We start from the raw sequence: 16,883 nt of genomic DNA on the forward strand, positions 1-16,883 counted from the left end.
GCAGCTAGACTGCTCATTAGGGCACTAACTCTCTCCCACTCCCATCCTGATATGGCCTCCAGGGAGCTATTTCTTCTGCGTTGTTTTTTGCTTTTTTTTTTCCCCCCTCTCTCCCCTTCCAGAGCGAGTTGTGGAACGAAGACAATTAGGCACATTGATCTCAAGGGAGCGCAGCTTCCTTTTCCCTCTCTGTGCATCTTTGGAGGAGCCAAAGCCATGCAGCTTTTGCTGCCCTTTGCTGGCTTGGCAAAGCTCAGACCTAGACCTGGAGTTGATCTCTCTTTTGCTGGGAAAAAACATAAAATTGTGGTAGCAGCTGTCAGTGTATCTTCTAGGGGACAATTTCTCTTTGTCCAGAGGAGGCATAGAGTGCACTGTCCTTCTGCAGCCTCTTTTTCTCCCCATGTGCCCTCTTGGAGTCACAGGGGAGTGGGGAGAGGATCTTGGCACTGACACCACTCCTCAGAGGCAGCCCTTGTCCTCTGGTCTTCCCCTCTGTTAGCTTCACACGGCCCAGGCATGCACTGGGCACATGGCCTCCGGGCTCCCCCTCAGCAAGGCTTCTTTCCTGAAGTGCTCATTTAAGTAGGCTCCATTTAATTTATTTTAGGGAGAGTCTTAATAAAATAAATCCTAGATCTGTCACTGGATTTTACATGCTTGAAAGGGGTTTTTTCCCTTCCTAAATGTCTTTATCAGAACAGCTTTTCGTGTTCCAGTAGACATTTGGTTGAAGACAGTTAATTTGATTTCTTTTCCAGAGGAGATTTTCCATTAATCATTCTAAGAAGGCAGACTGATTGCTCCGTTACGTTAAGGTCAGCATAGGCTTGCTAACATCATCTGCACCGCGCTTTTGAGCGTCAGAGATTTGTGTTTTGGGGCTGGCACTGAGTGAAAGATCATTTATTTCCTGCTAGATGCGAGTAGCCAAGGCTTTGGGGAAGCAGGAGCATGGAATTCTGCATCCAGAGAGAACCTTTTTCTGAGCAGCCTCTGACCAGCAGCACCTTTATAACCGTGCACTCTGCCTTCCGGCTAAGTTTAGGAGGCTGTAGCTAATTGGAGCTGTGGGTCATCAGGGAGGAGAGGCTGGAGGTGGCTGGTGAGCCGTGGGTGCCAGCAGCGTGCGGGGTGCGCGGGCCGTGCCAAGGGCCGGTGCCCGCGGTGCCCGCGGTGCGCGGGGCCGAGCCGGCGGCTTCGCTCCCTCCCTGCGGGCTCTGCAAAGAGCCTGTGCCCAAAGGAGCCCTCGGTGCAGGGCAGAGCCCCTGCGCAGATAATGAATTGTCTGGTTTCCGGCAGCGCCTTCAATCCGTCTTTTCCTTTTCTCCCCCTGCATCCCAGCCCCGCGCAGTTGCTGCTCAGCCCGCGCCAGCCAGCGGTGCGTGCCAGATTAGCCGTCCCAGGTCATCTTGTTTCTCTTGATCTGCGGCTCTTTCCTTTCCCGGTGCTCCCTTAAGCCTGGCCCTGGATGTATGATATCAGCATTGAAAAATGCCGGTGGGACTCGGGCAGGGAGCGCACTGCGTCCAGTGTTTAACCCCAGGAAGGAGAGAGACCAGGGCAGCTGCTGCAATCAGGGCCGAGATGTCCAGGCAGCCTCTACCTACTTTTTTTTTTTTTTTTTTTTTTTTTTTTTTGCAGGCTATAAAAGAAGCAGATAAAGTTTATCTAGTCCCACTTCATGACAGCTTCCACTTTAAACTGATAACAAGTATAATGAAAGTATTCTATAGCATGCATTGCTGTGCATCTTACTGAGCAACTGTGCAGCCAGTTTTATCATCACTGCCTCACACTAACAGGGCTCTGGAATCAGGACAGAAAAATAGCAGTTGTGTGGATATTGTGTTTTACTAGGCTGCTTTATATAGAAACTCAGATTTTAACATGTCAACTTCATTTCTTTTTTGAAAAATGGAAATAAGCAGAGAATATTTTATAAGTTAAAAATGTATTTGAGAACAAGCATCCATGCAGGAGTGGTTTTCTGTTTGTGCGCCTTTATAGGTTTTTATGCAGAAGCTCTTTCATTTAGGAAAAGGGAGGTCTGCAAATTCCTGCAAAGTAGCAGGTTATTGGGGATTTAATTTGCAGTTCCTGGTGAATGCTGTGCACTTTGCAGAGCTGTATCTGCAGTGAAAGAGAGAGCTCAGTACCCAGAGCCCACCTGGTGGTGTGCGCAGGCTCCTGCTCTGTGTGCAGGGATATGGGATGCTCCATGCCAGCACAGCCTGGAAAGGCAGGGTCTTCCAGTTCAGGGGTTCATGTAGCCAGGAGAAGCTTACCTGTTACCTGAAAAGGGCATGGGGTAATTTTTCTGGAGGTGTAATTCAGTGTATAAACAGGTTTAGGACTGTCTGGTCTCAGAGGGGAAATGAGGCACCTGCTGAGCCACTCAGCCTGCAAAGCCGACAGGTTTGGGATGTCCCTGGTTTGAGGTCATTGTGGATGGGAGAGAAGTTTGGGGGTAGCAGCCTGCTTCCTTCCCAGATCACCATGAGCACCAACTCCTGCACCCCCTGCCATGGGGCAGTAGTTGTTTGCACAGGGGTCTCCTCTGCAGTTTTCTCTGCCTGCTGCCCTCCATCCAGCCCTGACCAGCACATGGACTGGCCGGTCTGCCCTCCTCAGAGCAGCAGCAGCACTTGGCTGGGATAGATTCAGAGATGATCTGTGTGTGGGCTGGCATTGGTGTTTGCTCACAGCAAACCCTAGCAGACTGGGACCAGGACATCCCTGGCTGTAGGAAGAGAGGAGCCAGCAGTGTGGTTGCTTTTTCCATGAGATCTCCCCAGGGCAGAAGGGGAATCATTGACACATTCACCCACCACTCCTGCTGGGGATGTGAGTGTATGGCTCTTTGCTAGGCAGAGATTTTGGTGTCTGGCTAGCAGAGCAGACCACCCTGACATACAGCTTGGGGCCACCCGAGTACAAGGCATCATATCCTCAGCATCAGAGTTGTTCCTCCCCGCTGAAGGAGCAGCAGCATTGCAGATCCCTTTCTGGCTGTGTCTCTGCTGTGGGAAGCCTTTGCCTGTGTGCTGAGAGTGCATGGATCACCTGCAGAGCCGCTGAGGGTCAGCACAGACAAACCTGCACCCACCGTGGCGTGTGGAGCCACAGCTGACAGGACACGTGTAGGTGTTACTGGTTTGTGCAGCACCGAGAGCAGGGGCTGTTAGGGATGAGCTTCTTGGGCACATGTGTTTGTTGGGGACATTGGCCCCACCAACACAAAAGATATCAATCCCCCCGTCCTCTCTGAAAATGAATAAAATTTTGGGTTAAGAGCATGGAGAAATGTGCAGCAAGGAGCATGCAGGTCGGGCTGTGCCCCTCTGGAGAGCAGGGAATTTGTGCGATCCCAGCAGCACAGGCAGCACCCCTGGCAGCCCCGGCCTCCCTCCCGTTAGCACCTGTGGCACCGACCTGCCGAGCCCTCCGGCTCCAACCCCCAGCCAATTAAGGGTGAGGCGGCAGCCCGAGCCGAGATCCCCGAGCAGTGGGCGCTCTCAGGTGCCATATGTACTGCAAAGAGCGTGCGGCACTTCCACGCGCTGGGCTCCGCGCTCTGCGCTCGTTCGGAATGCTCTTCCCTGCTGGAAGGCAGAGCTCTTACGCCATTCAAAGTTGTTTTGTGGTTTATTTTTGGGAAAGGGGGGGAAAAGAAATAATGTAATTCGGTGATGCCATTTGCATCCTAGACAGATGATGAGTTGCTCTGGCTAGCAGCTTAACCCTATTAGGCAACGTTAGGGACTGTGACTTTATTAAATAATAATACAAATTATTTTCATATCAAGACCCTTTGACTTTGTAACTTCCTCGAATTGGTACGTTGTCAACAAGAATGAAATTTCGTAGTTAAGGAATATAAAATAGAGTAAAAGGCATCCAGAATTCACAGCTCTGGGGTGGATGTTGAAGAACACGCTGTGTGTACTCGCAGTGATAGCATTATAGTGGTACATGAAATACCAGGGAAAAAAGTACTTCAGTAGTAGCTGTGAGTGTCACCTGAGAGACTCCAGACTTATTCACAAGGCTTTGGTAGAACAAGGTCAAAATTTTATTTAAAAAAAAAAAAAAAGACTCCAAGGTTTCAGGGGATTTTTATTAAATTGCTAGCACTTTGCCAGATCTCTAGAATTTAATGTGGAGTTTTATAGAGAGGCTTAGTTCTGAAAATGAGGGTCACGTTGCCTGCTGTGAGGAGCACTCACCCAGAGTCCTGCTGAGCACAGCTAGCAGAGGCTTTGCTCCTGGGGCGAGGTGCAAACACGGGGTGCCCAGTTTGGCAAAGGGGTCACGAATCCCAAACCGACGGTTCGAGCGCGTGGTTCCTGAACATAGCAAGGCAAAGACCCTGCAGAGAAGTTAAATTAGCACACTGCAAACTGTCACCAGAGCTTAGATTTATTTTCTGAATGTACTTTCCAAAGGGTCTGAATTTGGGGTGAATCACCTTTCTAGCAGCAACCTGAGGGCTGCCTGAAGCCCTCCCAGCGCTCTGCTGTGTGCTCTGTGGAGCTACACCAACAGACCCACTTTTGATGTTGGCTTTTCATACCTAACTTAAAGAATTATGTGCCACAGAAAAGCTGCCTAATGACTGGACAGCGTTATTATCTGGCATGCAGCAGCATAGCAGGACAATAACTATTTATTTACTCTTTGTGGATAATGTTCTGTTATTTTCTAGTCTTTGGCAATAGCAAGAGAGCATCTGATATATACAATATTGGTGTGTATCCAATTGTTTGTGAACATCCCAAGTTTTGAAACATGGTTGTGAGAGAGGAATATAAGCTTAAGCTTGAAAGGCTAAAAAGCAGAAAGCCCCACACGTAAATGCTATTATACACTTAATGAGGCAGGGTTTAAAAAAAAAAATCAGCCACACAAGTTGGTTTTATCAAAGAAAATGTATAAATAACAACCAGTGATTCAGAGTGCCTCACAAAGGGAAAAGCAGGGACGGGAAGCTAGCACTTCACTTGTGGCATTCAGATAATTCTATTTACTACACTAATCTTTTGGGCTTAGCAATTGACAATCAATATATTATTATCAACAAGCGTTAATGCAAACAAAAAGCTTCTATTTCTTTTTTTAACTGTGTTCCCCTAAGTCCCTTAAATTTAATTAAAACCAGACAGCTCTCCTTCTAGTACAAATTAGAGTTAAAATCATATTAAATATTTGTTCCACGGGAAAACAAAAGTGTCAGCTTGTGCTACCAGGTTTGGCTGTTTCTTTTTTCCTCCTTTTTCTTTTTTTTTTTTTTTTACACACAGAGGGGAAAAAAAAAAATACCAGCTACTCAAAGTTAAAATAAAGTCTCTCTCCCTCCCTCCCCGTCTCCCAAGACTACTGTCTATAACATGTTGTTCCTTATAGAAAGTGGGATATGGTGGCATTTGCTTGATTAACTTGCTCGACAAAAGTGACAGCTGCTGTGGGTGCATGTAGCTAAGCTGCACAGCGCAGTTCCGCCTTTGTACATCTGTCAGCAAAAAAGGAGGAATAAAGAGTGAAAAGAGACAAATTGGTCCCAAAAGGCAATCCATTCAACTCAGGAGGTTTGCTCTATTCAAGCACTCGCTGGGAATCTCAAGTGCTAGGTAGCTTATTCAATTTCATTCATTCTTTAGAATGAGCCCTCAAGTGTTTAATTTCTTATTCTGTTGAATAAAAGGGGAGCTTTTTTTTTATTGGAAGCATTAATTGTAAGACTAGCTGATCAATGCCTGCAATATTAACTCATTGCTTATTTTATGGTTAGCTGTGTGCTCCGAGAGCCACAGCCACTAAACTTATTTCTGTAACATGGGCAGTGTCACATCAGTTTCTGTGCTTCTGGAAATCCTGGGCACTCCCAGCAATGTCATTCTCAGTGCCCTGAGCCTTGTGCCCTGCCCAGCTTGGGGGAATGGTCCAAATCCTTGGCAGGTGTAAATGGAAAGAGTCGCTGGGTCATTATTGGTGCCACCCATGGCTGCGGCCAGGACACGACCGAGCCAGATGCTCTTTGCCTGGGGCTCAGCCCTGAGCCCACTGCAGCTTTGGCCCTCTGTGCTGGAGGAGGTTTTATAGCTCCAAAGCTGAGTTGTCTTTGGGTGGTTCTCTGGTCCCCAGCAAAGGGCAGGGCAGGGGAGCCCTTCAGCAGGGCTCTGTGGAGTAATACCCAGAGCACAGTATGGATTTTGTTGAGTAGGGGCAAGGAAAGCTGATGAGTGGATGGGATGGGGTTTGCTGCATGGACAGGTCTCTGTTTGCCCTCCAGAAAATGTATGCTTGTAGGGGAGAGATGTGCCTCTTCATTGTGTGGCAGAAGGTCCATCTCAGTCTCCTCACTGACACTGGGGACCAGAATGGTGTTTGTGCTTGAGTACCTGTGGCTCTTCACCTACCTCAGCTCTGCCACCTCCTCCTCCAGGCCACTGCCACATATCTTAACTCAAGCTTTTCAGACACACTTGTGTCACCAAGGCCCTGTCCCTATCCCCACTCTCCCAGCCTGGGGCACAGCACATCTTCTGCAGCAACACAAAATTCAGGCTTCCAGAACAGCCTGAAAAACGGCTGGGCTCAGCTCTGCCAGCCTGGCCAAGACCTTGCTAGCAGTGCCTGGGAGCAGGGCAAGAGTCACTGCCCTCATCCACACCCAGCAGAGCTGGCCACTGGAAAAGGGGTTGCATAAGCTGCTGTGTGTGTTCATGCTGGGAACTTCTATTTATTTCTGATAGACAGGCGTAGGAACAGCATTGGCTGTGAGGCCCTGTGCTTTGGGCTTGCCATCTTTACCAAGTTTTTGGAACAGCAATGACTTTCTGGAACCAACTGTGAAAGAAACATTGAGGGAAGGTGGAGAGGAACACTTTGGTGGCCACAGAAGACTGAATGGACAAGAATGATCCTTCCATGACTGCCATAGGGAAATTTGGGCTTTGGGTTGCAGGGCTGCAGGCAGTTCTGGTGTGCAGACCTGGCTGCGCTGCTGGGCACGCTGAGAGTGCAGGAAGGGACACAGTGCCTGGGGCTGGCAGGCTGCTCCTGAAGAGTTCCTGCTCCCACTCTCCACACAAGTCTTCCTCCAACACTGGCAGCTGTGTGCGCAGGGCTGGTCCCTGGACAGTGTCCCTGCACTGCTGGGGCTGCATCCCTCCCTTCCCTGTGGGGATGGCACCTGCTCAGGGGAGTGCTGCCATGAACACACGTGACAACACCAAATACCCAGTTTGATCTCAGGGCCACCCAGGACTGCGATGGACACGGCTCTGTCAGCTGTCCCCTACTGTCAGCAGTTGTAAATCACCACAGCCCCACTGTGCCTTTCCCCAGCTGAGCTTCTGGCCCATTGGACAGAGATGCAAATGCCAGAAACAAAGAGTTGGTAATTTTTTTTTTTTTCCTGGCCGATTAAATCACTTTGAGCTGTTGCCTAAGAGCAGGTTCAGTTTTCCTTTGAGAAGTAAGACTCACAGCCAGCCTTTTCCTTTCTCCCTTCCCACCTCTGTGGTCCCCTTGCTTCATGCTGGCCAGCTCAGGGATGCTGTGGTGGCGTCCACCCAGCATCCAGTTCATCTTTGAAACACCTTGAATTCAAGGGTTCATTTCAAAGCTGCCTTTCAGCATTTCAAAACAAGCCCATGTCCTGGACAAAGAGAGGGAGCCAGCCAGCATTGGGAGCCTCTTTGTGCAGTGTGTGTCACAGTTTTAAATAGATTTGCCTGCTTGGATTGGTTCTGGTTGGAAAGCGAGTACTGAAATGAGAGGTCATAGGGGAGAGTTACTATGGTAATTGAGTAGTATCACCAGTAGTTTTGCTCTTATGAGCATTAAAGCATACAATAATAGACAAACAACAGTGGTTAAAGCAAGCAGGTAGGATTACTATGTTCTTTTGTCAGAAGTATATAATGTCTTGTAGTCAGTTTTAAAGACTTCTCAACCCCAAATCCACCCAGCAGTCACCTGCTGAGTAATTTTGTATGCCTAATCTCTAGCCCTTAACTACAAGCTTTCTGCTAATTTGAGGCAAATGGGTATTTTTGACACTAAATAGGGCAGTAAAGAATCCCTGACCTAGAAAAACTCCGTTCCAAGGCACTGAGAGCAGAAAAATATTCTTTCAGCTTCCTTGTGAGACCTTTGGAATGACATAAAATAGCTTTGACTAAACTGTGCTGCAGCCTTCGATTAATGGTTTGCAGAAACTTGCTGAACATCCCTACTACAACTTCCCCCATAAAACTTGTCACTTCAGATTGCCATCAGCCACCACAACAATAATCATTTCATGCCTATTGCTAATTGCAAGCACAGCTGAGGCTCAGCAGGGTGCTCTTGCACAGTCCCAGGCCTTTATACCAGCCTCAATCTGTTGTATGGCACTTGTTCACACACAAAAAAACTACCAGTAAAGGCAGAAAGAGGCAGAGTCACAGGTTCCTTGTAATCCCTCTGCTACCCTGCTGACAACCCAGCCCTATAAGCATTCCTGGTTTTGTCCCACTCTTTACAAAAGCTGAAGTGACCTTAAGCTACTAGTATGTAAGCTTTTGAATGAAGAATACAGCTCCTTCAGGTGCCTTAAGAAGCAGTGTTGCATCTGGCTTACGAGATTCTGTTTGCAGCACTCCTGGGGTGAGCTGTGGCTTCCTGTAACATGTAAAATATGAGTGTGAACTCAAGGTTCATGGCAAGGAACAGGAGGTCATGCTTCCATTCAGCTCACACCAAAGAGAACGGGGGTTTGCAGATGTTCCTGGGTGTGTGTAATGACACCACCTCCCAGAAAGCACAGGAGCCAGCACAGGGCTGGGTTTTGATAAAATGTGCCACATTCAGTGTGCTACTTGCAGATTTATTCATACCAATTTCTACAATTTATGTATTCAGAGACAAACTTGCTATTTCAGGAACTTATTGATCATGTTTTTGCATTCAAAAAAAAAAAAAAAAAAAAGGCAGAGGGAACAAGTAAGCTTATTGCTCAAGCTGGTTGGGGTGTTGGATGGGCAGCCACAGAAATGCACCTTTTGTAGTGCTCCAGCTCCTGTAATGCCCATCCTGGTGCATCCCAGCTGGCCCGTGGCACACCTCATCCGCCCAGCCCAGCACCCAGCAATGAGGGTTGCTGTGAAAGACAGGAGAACAGGAAAACAAACCTGAAAGAGGGATTGAATTCCTGTCTGTACAAATACTGTACTTGCTTGCAGTGACTGGGCTCTGACAGTGTCTGCATTTCCTCTGCTGGGGCTGGCTCTTGGTGTGCAGCCATGGGGCTGTGGTTTGCCTCTGCCAGAGCCCTGTGCCCCTCCCTGCTGACATCCTGGAGGAGTGGTACCCACCATGCATCCATGAGGATGCGGGCTCCACAGCCTGCCCTCGCCCTGTGCCCCCAGACTGAGTGTAAATTGTCCCCTAGGTGAGGGACAGGGATGTCAGCAGCACCAGTAATGTGTGTGTACTACATGTGGGGTTTTGTCCACGGGCCTGGACCATCAGGGAGGTCTATTTGTTCTTTACAGCCAGGCATGAGGAGTTTTGTGCAGAAAATATATTCATGGTATTTACTTTGGTGTACCCATGAAATGTGTTGCAAACTCCTTGGCAGAGCCCAAAGTTCAGTATTTGGGCTGTGGCCTCTGCACCTTGTCTTTGGGGACAAGCCACAAGGCTGGAGCTGGATCCCCTTGGGGACCCTGTGTCCCCAGCATGAATCCCACTGCCCTGAGGGCATGGCAGACCCCCTGGGGAAAGCAAGGTGGCCGGTGTCCCCACAGACCACTCTGTGCTCTTTTGTCTGAGGTGAATACATTTCTGTTTAGGAGCATTTGGCTTTTTTGTTGTTTTTTTAATAATATAGTCATATGCAAATGTTATCTTCTTTGGTAGGTTAGTCATGAATCAGAGGGCTTATGCGTCTTATAGCACATCAACACCAGCGATAGCTAAAGGGAACATTTAATTTATGGGCTAACTTATTTTTATGAATATGCAGGGCTGAAATTCAGCAGTTGGTGTGTGCTCTATGAAGTGACGTGACGGTTTTGTGTATCAAGATCAATGAATTAGACTTTGTCTTTTTCTCATAAAGCAGAAAGTCTTAGGAGTAGGTTGGCTTTGAGAAAGAGAGCTCCTTTCATGCAGCCGAGCGCTACGCCTGGCTGAGCCCTTGTCAGACGGTGCTCGAGAGGAGAGGGGTGCAATTCACATTTGGTTCCAAGGAGTTTGCATCTCCACAGAACCCAGAGTGTTTGAAGTGCCCTCCAGAACACAGAAAAACATTTCATTTGGCTTTCATGGAAAGTCTCACAGCAGCAAAGTCACCTTGCCAATACGCTCCAGGCAGAGGTTATAATTTCTGTTTGGGATCACATAGCCCTGTGGGCGTGTGTGGCGTGGGACAGACAGAAATGGCAGGACCTGCCCCTGCCAGGGACTTCTCATCTCACGTGGAGCTGACACAAACACCCAGCAGATCGTTGTGTGGAAGAGGGGAGGCGGCAGGGGAAGGGAGGGGGCGTGTGTGTGTAACACATGGTTGTGCCCTTCCTCTGGGGGTTCCGATTTGAAGAAGTGGCAGAAGGGGAAGGAGGTGTTTCGCTGACCTGGGCATCCATGTGCCAGCACAGCCCTGGGTCATAAGTAATGTCACCTAAGAGCATGACTCAGTTCAGCACTGATTGCAGAAAAGCAGCTTTATGAACATTAGCAATTTCTCTGTTTTGCCCACGTGGCTCTGCAGCATTTCATGGGAACCCAGGCAGATCCCCCAGTGACAGCAGTTTCTCTGTGCCACCCAACCACCAGCTGGCTGCTGGCTGTCCTGGGTCCGTGTACCTGGGATCCTCAGGGGATATCCAGGAACACTCTGGCTTCTCAGACTAGTCTGAGGCATTGGGAGGTATGAAGCCCCACCAGACCTTCATGTCTCCTATGCTCATCAGGTCCACACCAGCTACCCAGGTTGCTTCACTCACTGTTCAACCCCAGTCTGATGCCAGCACCTCAGGTGACAGCTGAAAGCTCCTGCTTGCCAGTCTCAATTAGTCTCAACCAAGCTCTTGCCAGCTTTCTGTCCTGGAGAGGAAGGGTCAGCAGAACCTCTGCCACAAGTTGCACAAGGTGTAAGCACTGAGCATGAGGTCACTACATGCCATTTCTTCGGTGACTCCATTTCCTCCATGTTTTAAATACGTGGTGTAGAAATTAAAGTGGAAGAACATCATTGGAATTGGGGGGAAAACTCTTCCCCATGCAGCTCCCGGGTGTACTGGCACACAGCTCAGAGATGTGTGTTGAGCACACATTTTTGTGATGCAGGGCTGGTTTAGCTTAGACTCATTTGTTTGCTTTGGTGAGCCTCATGCCACCTTGTGGGTGCCAGTGTCAAAGGATGGAGGGAAGCAAATCACTGACAAGTTTTGCAATTACAGAATGTTCAGTCGTCTCCATTCCCCTGCTGCCCCAGCAGCAGGAAAGGGCATGTTCTGTGTCAGGGACCCCCAGCCTGAGGGGGCACTGAAAGGGGCAGCAAGACCTGACTTGGACTGGTGCGAGGTTTCAGGCTCATTGGGAGGCAGCTGCATCCCACACTAACTTGGATAGTGCTCTGTCAGGATCTTCATAAACTGGTCTGATGGAGTTTCTTTAGTATTTTAACTGGTTCTAGATTAATTGCATCTGGTCTGCAGTATGGGGTTTGATCTCTGTGTGTAAGAGAGGTCACGAGCAGGGTGCAGCTGCACATACAGAGGTGTGATGGGGTTTTGCCTGCTTTGTAACCACCCCTTGTGCTGAGCACCGTGGGGAGGTTTTGTGGCTCCCCACCCACCCCCCAGCCCCTGCTTTTCCTCCTCTTGAGGGCTCACTGCTCATCTGTGTGGCATAAGATGTGCCACGGGAGCCCTGCATGAGCAGGGCTCTGACCCTCAGCCCACCAGAGCCTTCCTGCACTGCGGGAATGGCAGGCTGCTGCCACACTGCTGAGAGCCTTTTTCACACACAACAGCACAATTTCAGCCCCTGGAGGGGCCCTGTGAGTTCAGCAGCTTGAAACAAGCTGATTGCTGCTTTTCCATCTTTCATAACTGTGAGGATGAAACCAAAGCCCTTCCCACACAGCCTGGGCAGGCACCCACCTATAGGTGCTTACACCAGCATCCTTTCCCCCAGCCAAACCTGCTCTGCATGAGCATCCCCTCTGCTCACCCTCGGGGTCCCAGACTCATCCTGTGGCTGTTTATGATTGAATTTGAAGATGGTAAGTAACCTGAGTGTGGGAACAACATCCTTAAAGGCAGGACTGTTCTCACTGTGGGGGAAACAGGTTAAAAACATGGCTCGAAGCAAACACACATCACTGCTGGCAAGTGCCATCGATGGCAAAATCAGATTACAAAACCTCGTGGCACTACTGGTGGCCGTTACCTTCCTAATAAGTTTATTTTGTTGTTATTGTTATTAAAATTTAAAAGCCCGTGCATGGAAATTCTCTGTAAGAGCAGATGCCTGTCTCTCCTCTCAGTCTGTGGCGCCCTATGAGCAGGCTGGCAGGCGGGTGTGAGGGTCAAAGGTGGGTGTGAGGGGATGCTGGGGGCACACGTGTCAGTCAGGGCATCGCACACAGCCCCGTGTGGGTGCTGGAGAAGCCGTGTCTCTCTTGCAGCAATGGTACACCAGCTCCATGAGTGTTGTGTGCACTTGGCTGACAGACCGCATGGACCTGCAGCTCCACATCTACCAGCTGAAAACCCTCATCAGGATAGTCAAGGTAAGCAGCCAAGGTGCTCCCAGTCAGGAGGAGGAGTGTGTGTGTGCCTGCATGTGTGTGGCACGTGCTCTGTCACTGGCAGATAAATTAAGGATTCATTAAAATTCTTTTAAATAATTAAGATAGCCATGTCTATGGCAGGTAGCACTGGATAAACAGGAACTTTAAATGCAGAGAGATGTAAAATACAGGTGTGCAAATAATAACAAAGTAACTTCTTGCATCAAAAACAAAAACCAAACTCTCTTGCTATTTGACCTTACCTGTACAGTAAGTACACCAAAATTGGCCTTTTTGTGGACTGATCACGCCAGTGAGTTAAAATGGGTTAAATCAACCCAAAAGTTTTTAATGCTGTTTTGCTAGAAACATTTAAGCCCACCTATGACTCGTGATTATTGTCAGAATGCAAATGAGATTGTTCTCATAGTTAATTGAAGTTGTTTCTTTTACAATGGGTGTATATAATCAAGTCTAAGAGATCACAAAGGTGAGATAATGTACCCTGAAAGTAGCATTTTTTTTAAGTGCACGTGTATGTGTATATCTGTGTGTGTGTGTGTGCCTTGGACTAATGATAATTATTTCAGTGTGAAATCACAGTGGTTTACATGAAATAATAAGATCACAGAAGGGGGTAAATATATTTTTGATCATTTTAGGTTCTATCTAATGCTTTTTGGTCTAGTATTTTATAATGTTTATGGTCTTGTGTGCAGTGAACACATTGAAGGCATGAATAAATTAAAACTGAAATGTATTAAATGTGCTTTTCATAACTGAAAACAACAGGCACAGACAGATTATTCCTACTTGTCAGCTAGCTGAGGAAAGCTTTTTTTCCTTGTGCTTTATTTATACCAATATTACATTCAGAAGCAGCTATAACAAACCCAAGGACTTTCTGAAATAGCAGAACAGTAAATAGTTTCTATGCAGAGCACAGAGCAGAATTAAATGAACAACGAGACCAGAGTTTTATCTCACAGAATTGAGAAGGTTTTAAGCATAAATTCAAATAAGATATTTTAATTGTAATAGCAAGGGAAGTATAGGAACCATGGAAATACAATTCTAGACTGAGGTGAAGAAAGAGAGATTTAAGAAACACGTGCCCCACGCTTATATTTATACCTCAATAATTTCATCCAGTATCCTGGACTTAGTTTATTTAATCCCTATACTGTAGGTAGCATTGTTTAATATGGAGCATTCCTGGAATGTGTAATCATCTCTGTGGGTATGGGGGATAAGCATCCTGCTGCTTGAAGAGAAATAACTGACATTAGGGGCAGGATGAACACATCCAGGAGCAAGGGAAGTCGGTCGGAGCAGAGCCCTTTTATTGCTTCCACGTCTTTTTAGACACCAGCCCACGCTATGCAAAGCTCCCCTGAGCTGCTTTGAAGCTGCCCTGCCCAGCCCAGCCCACAAAGGCAGGGCTGGAGTCACAGAGCTGTAATTTGTTGCCCAAGGCATCCTAAAGGGAGCTCTGCCACGCCAGAGTGTGGCCAGCAGAGATGCTCCTGTGGCCTCTGCGCTTCCCGGGTGACACAAAATGTCCCCAGGGCTGGGATTTCCCTGCCATCCCAGCCTCTCCCATTAGTGCCCCCAAACCCCCAGCACAGGGGCACAGGTTGACTCCTGCAGCAAAGCAGGGGAGCTGCTGTTGGCCCTGACCTCTCCCTGTCTCTGCTTCAGAAAACGTACCGAGATTTCCGATTGCAAGGCGTGCTGGACTCCACCTTGAACAGCAAAACCTACGAGACCATCCGGAACCGGCTGACAGTGGAGGAGGCCACGGCGTCGGTCAGCGAGGGCGGGGGGCTCCAGGGCATCACCATGAAGGACAGCGATGAGGAGGATGAGGAGGATGACTAGGGAAGCTGGAGCACCGGCTGGGGGTCGCCTGGTATCCGTGCATGTACCTCGTCTGTAACTCAGTTAGCCACATTAGGAATTTTTATGTCAGCTCTAAATGCCCATGAGAAGTTTACCAATACAAATGCCATGTTAGCTGTGTGGTAATAAGATTAGCACCTCTCTTTGATTCATCAGTTTCCTAATTTCATATCTATATGTTCATAAGCAATATGGAGCACCATTGTTTAATACTGTTAATGGAAAAACTACATAGAAAACATCCTAGGTGTGTCCCTGTTATTAAAGTTTAAACAATGCTTCATTAATGTACTGTATATACATTGATGGTAAATTGTTGTGAAGATGAGTGACTCGAGTCCTTTCATTTCTTTCTCTTCTGTGGATGCCAACTGCTTAAAATTAATTAAAAAAAAACAGCTTTGTTTTTAAAAGAAAAACCAGGCAATTACAAATGATTTTTTTTGTTCTCTCTGTTCATTTAAAAACCAGAAAACAAACAAACCCAGACAGCCGTTTGAATCATTCTGCATCCTTGTTAAAGTACCAGGCTCTTCCCTTCAATATGCAGTTAACTCCATAGAGACTACATCCCAAAGGATTAGTCATTCTAATTGCCACACCAGATTAATCCTATCATTATGGATATATCATGCCACATTACAAGTCCAAAGCAGTTGTTTTATGTTGACGTTTGCTCCTCTAAATGTTACATTTTTGTTTAAATTTCAAATAACCGTGTATGTACAAAGACAACTTTAATTACAATCTTAGACTCTACAAATGTGTTTATAATAATATATTGAATATTTATTTCGGTAGATTGTAACCATAATTTACAATTCCTCTGTTTCACAATGGTTTTTATATATGTCATGTACATTGCATTTTGACCAGTAACTGCATGTCCATCAGTTCCTTCTCCAGAGCTTTTACTTTCTGTGTAAAATAGTGATCCATCTTGCTTTTTTTGCCTTATACAAGCCGACAGTTGTAAAAGTGTGAGAACTGTGGCTTCTCAATAAATAACTATTCAGATGTCCTAATATTAAATTATGGAGTCTTTTTATGTCTGCCTTAGAAAAAAAAACCAAACTAAGCTGAGATGTAAGAGCCCCAACCTCACAGAATAAAGGCATTTTCTTTTCTCATGGGTGTTCTTTAGTTTATTAATTAAGAAGATGGTTTCCTGATTTGCTCCCCAGTGTCAGGATTGGGAGCACACAGTCTGTTCCCCAGGTACAAGGGCATTTCTGCTATGACCACCACAGCTGTTTCCACCATTATCTGCACTCTGTGTCCTGTGATTTGTCCCTCGACATCTAATTGATGTCTGCTCTGGTTCAGCCCGTGTTATTATATGGCCATCAGCCTTACCCAACACTTCCTCTCCTTCAAAAGGCCTCAGTTTGTATTTTAACTTCTCCCAAAGCAGTCTTAGTGCAGTAGGGCAGAGACAAACCCTGAGCTTTAAGTAAAATTAAGTAAAAGTCTGGTTTGATGGAAAACATGTTTAATGGAAGCACACTTGAAGTGGCTGCCCAGAGAGGTCATGGATACCCCATCTCTGAAAATGTTCAAGGTCAGGGGCTCTGAGCAACCTGGTCTAGTGGAAGGGGTCCCTGCCCATGGCAGGAGGTTGGAACTACATAATCCTTAAGGTCCTTTCCAACCCAATCCATTCTGTGATTCTCTGTTAGACTGAGAGTTTTCTGAGAGGTTTTGCAGTCCCTCCCTCCCATCAGCTGATTCACACCAGAACTGGTTCCTGCTAGCTCAGGTCTCAGTCATTTGAGAGAGCAGCAGAAGAGCTGGTGTGCTTTACCCCCAAACACAACAACCTGTGTCCAGCCTGGGGAACCAGGAGAAATGTTCATCCCTCACAAATAAAAAATGGGCAAATGGAAAAACATCCTACCTGGATGAGCCTTCCTGACATAATGAACAATTAAACTAAACCATCTTCCAGAACCCAAAAGACATGAGATCCACCCTGGACATATGGAGGGAAATTGGGACCTCTGGAACTGCCTGTGAAGGGGGTGTTGAATCCTGTGCTGGGATAGTTATGGAACCTGGAGCATATTCACTTGCAGTGCTGGACTTTTGCGTCCCTTCCCTCTGTGTCAGAGTTTAGCATCTGCTGTGGAGGTGCTGTGCAGCCTCACCTGGATGGCCACATCCCACACGTTCAGCATCCACCTTTCCCAGG

General features: G+C 47.3%; 1 protein-coding gene across 6 annotated transcripts in view; it reads left to right on the forward strand.

Annotated features, from left to right (window-relative positions):
* The window catches only part of CADPS (calcium dependent secretion activator), a 204,619-nt gene extending 188,797 nt beyond the window's left edge, over positions 1 to 15,822 (forward strand). For all 6 annotated transcript variants that reach the window (XM_041465232.1, XM_041465224.1, XM_041465241.1 and 3 more), the window contains 2 exons: positions 12,686 to 12,790; positions 14,492 to 15,822. In XM_041465232.1, the coding sequence (XP_041321166.1) occupies positions 12,686 to 12,790; positions 14,492 to 14,671 (285 nt within the window). In that variant the 3' untranslated portion in view covers positions 14,672 to 15,822. The remainder of the gene's footprint in view (positions 1 to 12,685; positions 12,791 to 14,491) is intronic.
* The last annotated feature ends 1,061 nt before the right edge of the window (positions 15,823 to 16,883 follow it).

This window comes from Pyrgilauda ruficollis, unplaced genomic scaffold (assembly GCF_017590135.1).
Source record: "Pyrgilauda ruficollis isolate IOZ18807 unplaced genomic scaffold, ASM1759013v1 scaffold10, whole genome shotgun sequence".
Taxonomy (NCBI): Eukaryota; Metazoa; Chordata; class Aves; order Passeriformes; family Passeridae; genus Pyrgilauda; species Pyrgilauda ruficollis.